Source organism: Trichosurus vulpecula, chromosome 7 (genome assembly GCF_011100635.1).
Source record: "Trichosurus vulpecula isolate mTriVul1 chromosome 7, mTriVul1.pri, whole genome shotgun sequence".
NCBI lineage: Eukaryota > Metazoa > Chordata > Mammalia > Diprotodontia > Phalangeridae > Trichosurus > Trichosurus vulpecula.
The window spans coordinates 238,558,299-238,571,841 of record NC_050579.1 but is presented as its reverse complement, the minus strand read 5'-3'; the positions used below and the strand labels follow the sequence as shown (position 1 = coordinate 238,571,841).

At 37.5% G+C, this 13,543-nt stretch overlaps 1 protein-coding gene across 4 annotated transcripts in view; it reads left to right on the top strand.

Moving 5' to 3' along the window:
* RUNX2 (RUNX family transcription factor 2) overlaps positions 1-13,543 on the top strand; it is a 276,455-nt gene that overhangs the window by 122,999 nt on the left and 139,913 nt on the right. For all 4 annotated transcript variants that reach the window (XM_036767513.1, XM_036767516.1, XM_036767515.1 and 1 more), the window contains 2 exons: positions 479-635; positions 8,967-9,071. In XM_036767513.1, the coding sequence (XP_036623408.1) occupies positions 479-635; positions 8,967-9,071 (262 nt within the window). The remainder of the gene's footprint in view (positions 1-478; positions 636-8,966; positions 9,072-13,543) is intronic.

The following is a 13,543-nucleotide window of genomic DNA, read 5'->3' as shown; positions in this document are numbered from 1 at the left end:
CCTTGTCCCAGGCATAATATAGTGCTTATCATGGATACTTGCTAAGATTTTGCTTTTTTGACTGTATGTGAAGAAGAGGAAGCAACACAAAATCAGTAGCTGAAATGGACCTCTGTGGATTGCAGAGAGCCAGTGGCATGCAACCTGTTTATTGTAGGTACTAGCTTTCCTACTGTGGCATGTTTCCTGAGGATGATTTGAGCATGGAGATTTAATATACGTGCCCTCTTTGAAGAATTCTGCAGAGAAATGAAGGAAACTTTCTTTTAGTCCGACTTTGAAATGGGTGAACCCTGAAATCTGGGTTTATTTGAAGTGGCATCTTTGCTTAGGTGTACCAGGCTTCATTACAGTTGGCCACAACTGTGCCACAGCAGCGACAGGCTCTCGATAAAACCTACAGTTAAGAAGAATGACTCACATTTTAGACCTTGCCTGATCTACTACTTTTGTTGTTGTCACTTCCTAATTTTCGTAGGTGGTGGCTCTAGGAGAAGTACCAGATGGGACTGTGGTCACCGTCATGGCTGGTAATGATGAAAACTATTCTGCTGAGCTCCGAAATGCATCTGCTGTCATGAAAAACCAAGTAGCAAGATTCAATGACCTGAGATTTGTGGGCCGGAGTGGGAGAGGTGAGCCTTTTAAAAAAGACAATATATGTTAGAGCACTTCGCAAACCTTAAAGCACCATATAAAATCAGCTGTGGTTGTGATGATGACGGTTATGATGGTGGTGATGATGATGACAGTGATGATAATGATGGTGGTGGTGGTAGAGTCAAAACACTAGAATCCTGAAACAAAATACATATAAATTTTTTTGGTAAATAAAGCAACAGCCTTCTTTTCCCCAATTGTGTTATTTGAAGACCCAGTCCAGGTAATATTTATTATCTTTTTGACTCCTTTAATATTTTGGATTTGTTTCATAAGTTTGAAAATTAAAAAAAAAATTTCCGAGGAACTTGTTACTGAATTTGTTGTGCACATGAGGGTGAGGTACAGGGGAAGGAAGTTTTCATAGGTTCAAGTTCTGGGTTACAGGGAGTCAGATAACGGAGTTCATTGAGTGGCAAAGGGGGAAGAGAAATACATATTTTTAGTTTCTTGATGGCAGCCCAATTGCTCTTATAACAATTTGTCATTATATTCTTCATTTATTGTGTCATAGCATCATAGATTGAGAGCTGAAGTTGGAGTATGACTCTGTAACAAGGGTTTTAACCTGTTTTCTATCATGAACTCCTTTGGTAATCTGGTGAAGCCTATAGACGTCTCACAATAATGCTTTTAAACAAATAAAGCAAAATGCGTAAGGAAATCAATGATACTGAAATACAGTTATCAAAATATTTTTAAAAAATAAGTTTGCCTTTCCCAGGTTAAGAATCCCTGTTCTATGGAGACAGCAAAATAGCACAATCATTGTTTACTCTCAAAGTAAGAATGCACAGGCAGAGACATAACTAGCAATTTTTGTACCTGGGGCAGCACAAACTGTACCTCAGCATAAGGAGCATGAAATGAATCCTTAAATCTACTTTTAAAGCCAAGATCCTGGAAGCCATTAGGGGGAGGGGTAGAAACCTGGGGCCACAGAGAAGCCGAAGCTCGGGAGTCCATTGAGAAGGAGAGTGAAGCAGGCAGGTCAGAGATGGGAAGGAGGTCATCTTGGATGTGGGGTGGCATTGGGAAGCAGGCCATCTGGTAGCTTCCTGCTTTTAACTGATTCTTCTTGCTAAGTGCTAAGCCCTATTGTTGCTCTAGGACTGTAAGTATTTTTAGGGTTTTCTAAATTTGACATCCTGAGTGCAAAACCCCAATTGTTCCATTCTAGTTAAGGTTCTATGACTTGCCTTGCTCCTTCCATCAGTGAGTGGCATTTACCTTTGCAGTAGGATTTAAAAAAATTTGGATTGAGTGTAAACCTTTAATGCATCAACTTGCTTTACTTCAGCATGACTGTGGAATTGGTGAGCCTGATAAATGATCATGACTCTGAATGTCCCTTTGGTATTTAAGGATTTCCTCTCATCTGAAATCTATACTGAAATTGTAGCAAGCCTTTTAAAAGATGGTAAATAGAAAATAATTTCCTTTTAGCCTTTTTGCAGCTGCTTCATAATTGGAGTTAATGATGGAAAGGATGTCTCTAAGGAAACCAACTCTTTAGTTTTCACAGGATTCTCCCGAGACAATCCTATATATCATCTCCCTATTAGGCTTAATGTATTTATTTGTTTATTTAACCAAATATTCCAATTTTAAGCCCTCTTATAAGGGTGCTGCAAATTCAGTTTTAAAAATGCAAATTCTCTTCTGGAGTAGCTGGAACAGAATAGTGGGTCATAGGAAATGAGAGGCTCCAGTTTTTAAACAAAGTCCAAACCGACTGCTCTTAAGTTTGGATCAGATGTCATATTATTACTATTGTAAAAGCTTGATAAGGGAGATTCAAGAAGGGCTGTTTCCGATGAGTAGTTTTAGTTTACTTTCTAGGAACATGGCCAAGAAGTTGTACTTTTAAACTTTTTTTTTTTAAAGAACAATTATGCATGATAATGAGATACTGTCACAGAAAGGTCATTTGAAAAAAATGAAGCTGGATCTCTCCACTGAATTAAAGCAAAAGGTGTTATTTCTGCATCATGTTTAAATTAACTTCATTTAAAAAGAGAGCTGTTCTATCTTACTATTGAATGATTAGGTTTAAAATCTCCTTGACTAAGTCACTAGCACAGTCTCACATTAAAAGTACAGTACAGTATTTCTTTTCTGTAATAAGCACACGAAAGAATATGCTGGACTCCCTGTGTGTTCTCAATCTCATTTGAGTCCTATGAAATATTATTTTCTATTAAAAGAGAGGAAATGGAGTTAGTATTTAAGGAATCAACACAATTTTTATTTTACTTTTCATATTCAGGCTAGTGTTTTCATTTATAGTGCTTTTGTATTATATAGACTCTGCATAAGTTTTCTCTGATCAATTTGAGTAGAAACTATGGCAAAGTGATAGTGTACTTTGTAAACCCTCAACATATTTATTTAAGAAACTTCAAAGAGAAACAAAGGGTGTGCACTGTTTTACTATATTGGCTTTCTGAGTTTTGGCTGGTTTCCCAAATAGCAATTTTTATATTTAAAAAAAAAAGACAGACTTAACTGCTTGCAGACTTTTCACGCATGGAAGATGAAGAAAGCTTCTTTTGATGAAGTGTAATTATGTCCAAACAGAGCTGACCCCCTCCCCCTATATTTCTTATGATCTTAACTGAAGAAAGTAGGGTTTTTCCTTTGAAGCAGCCGGGACTTGGTGGAGGATCTGAAATGCTACAGTCTGCTGCCAGAGGCAGGATGGAGAAATTGGTCCAGACTTGTCTTAGAGACTTCTACGAGAGAGAGAGAGAGAGAGAGAGAGAGAGAGACAGAGAGAGAGAGAGAGAGAGACAGAGAGAGAGAGAGAGAGAGACAGAGAGACAGAGAGACAGAGAGACAGAGAGAATGAGAACTAGGAATAGATTATTATATCAGTACCTACAATGTATTAAAGGAAACAGTTAACAGCAAACAGAAGTCAGGAGAAAGAAAATATCATCAAGAGAGTATTGATAAGATGAATCAAACATTGTTTTTAAACTAAGTAAGTTATTTTTCAGTGACAGGAAACTCTCTAACCTGTATCTCTTTGTACCTGACCTGGTTTATTGCACTTTTTTTTTCCAGTTTCCTCTTTGATAATCATGCATCTTAATCTCTAAAATAAGGGAGCTGTCCTAGAACACCTTTGAGGTCCCTTTCATCTCTAGATCTATTAGTGTATGATCTAAATTTTTCTTAAGTTGTGAAGATTAAATCAATACCCTAATATAACCATACCTCTCCAATTCCGCCTCCCCCACTCATATATATATACACACATATGTATGTGTGTATACATATATGTATGTATATATGTGCATATATACATACATATATGTATGTATAATATTTTTTCCTCTGTTCTTAAAGAAATAGCCAGAATTTTCCATTGTTATATTGTACTTTTCCTTCATTTTGGGAAAGATAACCAAATCTATTCTCATATAGAGAGTTATGTAACTATTATAATTTGGCCATGCAAAACTCCACTGATGCCTAAAACTTTTGGATTTATTTTACAATCAGATATTGGTTAGATAATGGCTTCAGTGAAACCTCTCTTGTACACCTGTGGTTGAGAACTGCACATAGTTTCAGATCATGCTTTCCTTTTCTTTTAACATTTTTCTTTTTTCATCATGAACTCAACAAACATAAATATTTCAATAATCCAAGAACAACAAAAGAAGATTGTATTTGAAAATTTAACTTTTTAGTATAGTTATTTTTAGGTGTACTTAAATTTAAGAGGGTTGTAACAAAATTGCTCTGTCTCCTTCTGAATTTCTTTTTGTTTTCTTCTGTGTATTTTAAACAATTTTTTATTGCTACTATCTTCTTCCTTCCTGTTTCCTTCCTTCCTCCCTCCCTTCCTTCCTCCCTTTCTTCCTTCCCTCCCTCTTTCTCTTTCTTTCTTTCTTTCTTTTTCTTTCTTTCTTTCTTTCTTTCCTTCCTTCCTTCCTTCTTTCTTTCTTTTTCCATCCATCCTTCCTTCCTTCCTTCCTTCCTTCCTTCCTTCCTTCCTTCCTTCCTTCCTTCCTTCCTTCCTTCCTTCCTTCCTTCCTTCCTTTCTTTCTCTGTCATTAACCACTAGTAGTTACTACCCACTGCTTCACAGCAATTACATTTAATTAAGCAAAACCAATCAACACTTTGGTTGTGTCAGAAAATGTTTGCTTCATTCTGTGCTAGTCTAATGCATCCATCATTTCTCTGCCAAGATGCATTTGATATTGGCCTTCTCCAGTCATGACTGGTCACTCCCTGCATGTTCCTTTTTCTGACTTTACATTTTCAAAAGACCAATAGGGCCTTTAAAAAGCCCCAACAAAACTCATGCTCTTTTTCATGTCAAACACAATTTTACATTCAAATCAATAAACATTTTTAAAGAATCTACTATATGTGTACAAAACACTGTATTAGTCTAAGAGAGAACAGAGCCAAAATAGAAGGGTATTTCCTGTTCTAAAACAGCATTCCCTCCCTGTTATGTCTGACAGTCCCTCAGGCTACTATAATGATTGTCAATGTTACTCTCCTGTGGTTACAACTGAAAATATAGGACTTGAGGACATAATTCAGAAGTAACCCCCAGATAAGTCTTTGGTTGATGAAATTAGTGAATCAGCACTAAAATTAGTTGTTAGTTTCCAAGAGTAAACAACATACATTTTTAAGAGTATGTCAAAGGCTAATAAAAAAAAGGATATGTGGAAAAGATATTTCTTTTGGTTAATGAAAGATATCCAGGAAATAAAGTAAGAATGTATTTGAGGAAAGCATAAATATCAACATAAAGAAATAACTTATGAAATGCCATTACTTTGAAGTACATCTCTTTTCAAAAGAACAGCAAGGAGTGGGAGGAATCTCTGTTAAAAAAAAATAAGTGTTAAGCACATCTTGTTCTTTGGGATTTGATTTTGGAACAGTTGTAATTTAAATGCTTATTTCTTCCCCAGAACCACTACCCACATCTTTATTTGAGAAGAATAAATTGGGGCATTATAGGAAACTGGTTCCACTTTGATAATTTGCATTAATTTTTATATTGTAGAGTAAATGTCTGGAATGGTGCAGATTCTCTTTTGCATAGAATGTTGCCTCTGAATTAGGGGAAGAAATAATACTTTTTAACCTTAAAATGGAATCATAAGGTTTCAAAATATGAATAGGTTCAAACAAACTTAGCTAAGTTTGTAGTCGATGCCTATAATCAGTTAATAATAGAATATAAGATTACTTGGGGCACATCCCTAGCCTTTCAAAAATGTTTTATCTATGCCTTTTGTTTTCACATGGCAGTTCAACCACCCTACCCCCTTGCAAAAAAGAGAAAATAATAATTGTCACAACTGAGAGACCATATTTGTTTCGTATGTTCTACGGTCTGCCCCTATAAATCCTCTACCTCCCCCACCTCCCCTTCCGTAGGTGGCACAGGGGATCTAGTGCTGGACCTGGAATCAGGAAGACCTGTGTTCAAATACAGCTTTAGACACTTATTTTCATTACCCTTGGCGAGTCACTTGAGCTCCGCTTGCCTCTGCTTTTTCATTTATAAAATGAGGCTAATAATAGCACCTACCTACCAAGTTTGTAGTCAAGATCGAATGAGATGCTATTTGTGAAGTGCTGTGCAAACCTTAAAGCATGATACATGTGTTGCAGTTATTACTGTTGCAGTTGTTCTTATACCACCACTGCTATCATTCTTTAAAGGATGGAAGTCACTTTCATTCTCCATTCTCCAAGAGCAAGTTTGCTTATTTTGATTACTCAGACTCCACTTCCTTTTAGTATTATTTTCATTGATATTACTGCAGACATTGTATTGTTCGCTCGGTTCACCTTATTTTGTATCATTTCAGATAAGTCACCTCCATGTTTAGCCGAATTCCTCATATTTGTCATTTCTTCCAGGATAGTAATATTCCATTATGTGTACATAATACAGCACTTGATTAGCTCTTCCCTAGTCAATAGCATCTACGTTATTTCCAGTTTTTGGCCATGAATATTTTGCGATATATGGGGACTTTCTTTCTGGCTTTTATCTCTTTAGGGTATTTGCCCAGTAGTGTATCTGTAGACGTTTGAGACTGATGCTATAGAAACAAATACTGTCTTTCTCCAAAAGCCATTGCTAAGTTTAGAAAGTGCAGGCCTAATCCACTTGAACCATTGATCTGAGGATGGTAAAGTATAAAGATTTCTAGATTTGAAGTTAACAGACTGGGTTCAGAACGTAGCTCTGCTACCTCGTGTGACATCAGACAAATCCCTCAACTCCTCTCTTTCCTCACCTGTAAACTGTCAGGATCAGACTTAACCACTGAGGCCTTTTTAGTTCTAAATCTGTTTCACCAGATAAAATCAGTTTTATATTGATCTCTTCCTATCCTATTCCTCTCTTCAGCCATATCAATTGGACTTTAGTTTGGAGAAAGATAGTTTGAATTATTTAAAGCATATATTTCATAATTGACGGTCACTTGAAAGGTGATATATTGAAGGACACGCTTTAAAAGTAGGTGTCTTCATTACCATTACCTTGCTCTAGATTTTTGCATTTATTCATTTCAAACACACCAAACTGAGGCACATTTCTCTACTTACAAAAGTTTCCCCACCTCTTAAAAGATTTTTTAATATTCCTCAGGAATATTCTGCTTCAATTTCTTGGCCATTGGAAAAATATAGCCTAGGAGACCTAAAGCCACATGCTCAGTAACAAATGATGTGTGTCTTAAACAGATTTTAGGAACCTCCACGGCCTGGTTTGAAAAGAAAACCCAGTCACTAGACTTGACAGCCAAAGACCTGTTCTGCATTAAGCCTTATATATAACCTGTTTCATATTAGGCTTTGAAAAGATTGCATTAAGTTTTGCGTTGCTACATATTGTTTAAGCTTTGTGTTTTGATTTAATGCTCTCAGAGTTCAATGAAGGGAAAGAGTCACTTGTCCAAAAAAAAAAATAAAAGAGGCAGCAGCAGCTTTTTAAAAGGTTCTGGTCCAGAAGCCATCTCAGTGGGCAGCGAGCGAGGCCTCAGATTGCTGAATGTTTTATTGAGTCACTCTTATACGCCTACCCTTTCCTGTCTTGTAACAGTTTGCAGTTTTGACTATCTGACATTACTAACCGTTGCATATCTAACAGATTACAACTGTCAGTGAGTCTGCATAACAGAGGCTGGTGTCTTCTTATGGGGGAAAACATACATTCAAAGCCCATATCGCAATTTCCCCTGTCTTTTCTTTCCTCCTTTTCATCACCTTCTGCCCAGGAATCTGAATCATCAGTTGTGATATTTCAACAAAGTGTGAGGGCCCCCTCCTAAAAGTTAAGATTCAAATGTACATTTGGGGGATGCCACATATATCTGGCACACAATAAGCCACTGTCAGAGAATTGTTTCAAGACTCAATAGTGGGGACATATGTAAGGGGGGGATTGGAGTTGGGGGTGGAGGAAAACTTTGTTCCAGTAATGATGAAATCATCATCATACCACAGGCACATTAAGGCCAGGACAGGAGACACTAGCTCCCTGTTAAAATGATTCCCATAAGAACTTGACTCTTTCATCTTCTTATTGTAGTGCAGTTAAGCAAATGAAATGTTAAAGCCATGTGAAGTAAATAACATAATCAGCAATGATTTACTATTGTTCTCTCATAGGGTTGTGACCCAAACCTAAATAAAGGCTTCTAAAATTGTCTGGGTTTGGATGTGTTCCTGATGTTACAGAAAACCGAAAGGAAGAGAAAACTCCAAGAGTGGACTGTGGCTTTTATTTTTATTACCACTATTGCTACTGCTCAGCACTTTTAAAACCTGGAACTGCCTTACTCTTAATGTTGCACGGTGGATCAAGGCAGTCATGTCAACTGCGGAGGCTGGTCTTACATCGACAGACAAGTCTAGTGACTGTTTAAAACTGCAGGCGGAGAGAGACTTTAGAATTGAGAATTAGAAATGCTTTGTCTTGGGTTTGGACTATGGGAACACATTTTCATACAATCAGGTTTTTTTTTTTTAGAGCTTAGAGGTCCTCTACCTAGTATAACCTCCTCATTTTACAGATGAAGAAACAGAGGAAAGGGAAGTTAAGTAAAATGCCTACTGTGGAAGAGCTGGGACTCTGACCTGGGGGCCAAGGTCCTTGGATTCTAAATTCTGCTGTTTCTACTGTATAATGCTATCACTTCAGAGATGGGAAAAATTATGCTTTGAAAACTCTCGTAGCTGCATTAAAATTGACTGTTGCTTCTTTCTTGTATTTATTATGGATTATTCTGTCTTTCTATTTGCAGGAAAGAGTTTCACCCTGACAATAACTGTCTTCACAAATCCCCCCCAAGTTGCCACCTACCACAGAGCTATTAAGGTTACAGTAGATGGGCCTCGGGAACCAAGAAGTAAGTACTTGCCTTTTTGTTGAATGCAGTGATAGTACATATAGATATGTGGAAAATGTACACTCCTGAGTGAGCAACATAGTTTTTTGGATGTGTGATTTCTTAACCAAATGTACTATTTTCATCTAACTTCAGTGGAGGAGCTATTAGAAAAAATTCCCACTTAATGGGAAATAAAATTACAGACCCATCCTTTGCCACAAGACAAACTAATGCTTCTGAGACACTGAGAAGAGAATTCATAATCATTCTTTAGCTGGAAGTAAGTTTTATAAGAACTTCAATATGTCTATTTCATAATAAGGAACACACTAGATCCCTAAGACCCAAGGTGGAAAACAACAAACCGTTAAAAAATCTTGGGCTCAGTCGAAAGCACTTGTATATGTTTCCCATGGCCTAAGAATGTGTTTTAACTCTTCTATTCGCCCACTCATTCCCTTTATAAAGAGCACACTCCTTAATTATAAAAAATTTATTTGCAAATGATAACTTGCTTGATTGTTACAACACAGTTGTTTGGTCATGTTCCAGTAATTGTTATAGATAGCTTTTGCTAACAGATATAGTCTGACTTGGTTTAATCTGTCTTGGTTTATTTGTCTGTCTGGGCATCCGGCAGCTTTAACCAGCAATCATTTTTATATCGTGTACATACTCCACATGGGCCAATATGCATTTTCCCCCTTAATCTAAATTAAAGCAGATTTTTTTTCAAAAATCCTCAGACAAACTGATTGGAACAAACCTGGCCTACCTGTATTTAAATATATTTAGAGATTAAAGATTGTTCTATGTACAAACCACATTAAAAATCATGTCATTGGAAGCATCACTTTCACCACTCTACCTTTGATGAGCAAATACATGTGAGACAGAGCCATTGCTTTTAACAAGTTTAATTTGTGGCAGAGGTGCAGTTGGAAGAATTATTTGATACAGAGCAGCACACTTGCCTAGATGGCAAAAAATGACCACCTTTCCTTCCCCTAAAATGGGGGAGACAAAGGCTAACAAGGTCTTGTCTCTGCTAGGACCGCATAGCATCAACTTGAGTAGTGAGAACAACGACATACTTTTCCTCCTATGGCTGCTGTCTCCCTTCATGAAGGCTGTCTGCTTGCCTGGGCTGGGGAGGTTTCCTGCTTCAAAACTGAGTCTTTGAGGTTTTTGTTTTCTCCTCCTTTCATGTGCATGGCGTCCTTCCAAGTTCAGAAAGTTGGGTCAGTGCTAGGTCTGCCTTTTCAGCTTGGGATCCTCCTATTCAGAGGTGGATGACCCACACATCTGTAGGAGCCTGAGGTTGTTAGACTTGTATGGGAGGTTAGCCCATGTAGATGAATGAAGGATAGCTTCAGGGTTCTTATCTGAATGGACTTGGGACTTTCCCTGACTTTGCATCCAGGGGTGACCACCTGCGTTGGAGAGTACCTATTTGCCCATTTCATCCAACCACTGAAGTCCGGGAGAGGCAGGGAAGTTCACTTGTAATATGCATAAAGTGGAGTACTTGCTCTTTTAAGTATTTGTCCTTAAATAATATACATCTTTTTAAAAGGTGTTTCTTACTGATCTCAGGCTTCCTGTCTTGGTTTTGGGGAAAACAATATAAGGGATGAGTGCGTATGTGTCGGTAATTAGGAGTACTGAGAGGATAAATACAAGAAAAGATAGGTATGCCTTCAACTGCAATCAATTTTCCTGAAGACATGACAAAAGATGAGAAGGCATCGTGGCCTGGTAAGGAAATGATCACTATAGGAGGAATGGCACAGGAGGTCATCTTTAAGTGACTGCTTAAAAAAATTTTTTTTTATTACATTTGAATTCCAGGCTGTTTCCTTCCCTCCCTCCCAATTCTGCAGTAGAAAAAGCCAACCTTTGACATATAGGAGAGACTATAAAATACACAGTTTGATATATCACTTTTTTTCTCTGGAGGTGGATACATCTTCCTTCATAGGTCCTTTGTAGTTGATTTGAATATTCGTGTAACTCAGAATACCTTAGTCATTCACATTAACTCTTTGACTAATATGCTGTATTGTATACAATGCTGTACTGTATACAGTGTTCTCTTGGTGCTGCTCGTTTCACTCTTCATTATTTCAAGCGAGTCTTTCTAAGTTTTCCTAAAATCAAACTGCCAATCATTTCTTGTAGCACACTAGTATCACATCACAATCATATACTGCACCTTATTCAGTCATTTTCCAACGAATAGGCATCCCCTCAATTTCCAGTTCCTTGCCACCACAAAGAGATATAAATATTTTATAGATATAAATATTTTATATTTATGTCTATATATTATATATATATATTATCTATAAATATTTTAGAACATATAGGTTTTTTCCCCTTTTTCCTTCATCTCCTTAGGAAACAGACCTGATAGTGGTATTGCCGGGTCAGAGGGCATACATAGTTTTATAACTCATTGGGCATGATTCCAGATTGCTCAGTTAACAGTTCCATCAACAATGATTGCTTTTCAATATTATTCCGTTGCCCTGGGAAATTCACTTAGCTTCTCTGTGAAATGAGAACAGTAATATTACTTTATAGAAATGAAGGGAGCAAAGTAGAACACCTAGCAGCGACCTTTCCAATTTTAAAACCTACAGTCCTAATTTGTTGTGGGAATTAATTCGTTGATGTTTGTCAAGAATACCGGTACTTTCAAACTGGAAAATGCTGTATTGGGGAAATGAAGGTCTGGGTGCGTGAAGCAGTCACTTTGGGATGAAGTACCAAAGCTTTTTGATTGACTAAATTTCTACTCCAGCATTCCTGAATGACTTTTCACGGAAATCCAAGAAGCGTCCAAGGTTAACTAGATGTCCTTTTCATGGTGTCATGGAGCACTTTTCAGGAGGGGAGCAGGAAGTAGAAATCGAAGACTCAGCAAATTCAGAACAAATTTCCAGGTGACTCCAACGTCAGAAGGCACCTTAAATAGGACCAGCTTTTCCAACTAGATCAGCGCTACATCCATCTTTTTCTGTCTTCCTTTCCCCCCACCAGGTTTAGCTTTGCTGGACACCAAACATGCATGGTACTCTGCTTTCCCCTTGCTCTCTTTCTTTAATTTCAAAGACTTTAGATGTCTTGAGATGGAGAGTCATTTACATTTTTCTACAGTGAATTAAGCAGCGTTTTGTTTTAGAGAGAGTTCATCTAGTGTTAAATTAAGTGGACTGGAGCCCTCCAAAATTCAGATGGTCTAATTTTGTAGTCCTTTCTTGCATAGAATGTGGAAAACCCTTCAACAAGAAATTCCCTGAGAACCAGAGATAGAGTCCACTAATGAGAAAATCTCAGATTTTTTTAATGCAGAATTTTTATTTTTTAAGTGGAAAATTTTTGCCACAAAACTAGTCCATTGTGGTGGGTTGAATCAACTAAGGATTTTGCTGTCCTAATTTAGTGTTAATGGAATGTCACTCTTACCTAAAAGGGCATATCTGTTGAAGGCTTGCTCTCATCCTACTAGCTCTTCCATCCACCTTTTATCTAAGTAGAGAATTGGAGAGTTAGGTTTCAGTTGATATGGATTTTCTTTTTAATCAGCAGTTTTGCATATGACAGGTGAAATGTCTTGTTGTTTTAGAGGTTTCTTTATAGTAAGTTCTCAGATTCTCTTGATGGGATGTCACTTAACTCTGCAAAGTAGACTGCTTACACTGTGGGTTTTACACAAGTGCTTGTTTCTCCTGGTGAGACATCAGCTCCAATTTCTGCACATTAGTAAATGACACTAATCAGTGATATAAATAATGCCTCAAGCCTGCATCCACGTGGCTGGGGGAAAGTAAGGTGGAGCCGATGCTAATTATGATTCTGCTATAACAAAATAAAACAACAAGGACAAAATTCCCCGCAATTGGGGATACTTCAGCCAAACAATACCGGCTCTCTGAGGTTGGCCTATTGTCACATCTGTTGAGATCTTTTTATTCAGAAATCCAAAGGGCTTCATCTTTCTATGTTTTCTGTCTCTGGCAGCTGAACCGGTGTTGTCACTTCACAAACAACTCCTTTTCTTAATATACACATCTGGCGTTGGCAGTTGGACTAACTTCATAAGAGCACATGATCATCACTCATTACAAGATTAAAAAGTACCCCATGGCATCATTGATGTTTTTTGACTTTGATCTTTTGCAGTTGTGATTCATCTCAGTTATAAAACTTCCCTTTAAAGGAACACAGCCGATGACTTATTAGGACCTTCATCTTAAGTAGCGTAAACATGAAAACGGTGCACATCTTTACAGAATGTCATTTACTTTCTTTGCCAGCTTATCATTTTAAGACATGACATCATGCTGAAGATCCTAAATTTGTAAGTCTTGTTTTCAGGCAAGGCTTTTTGACCTCATGTTGGCAAGTTAACTTGAGAGAATCAATAGCATGTACTTTCCCGCAGATGTCATCTTCAGTGGTGGCAGCACTAGTGTCACCCAAGA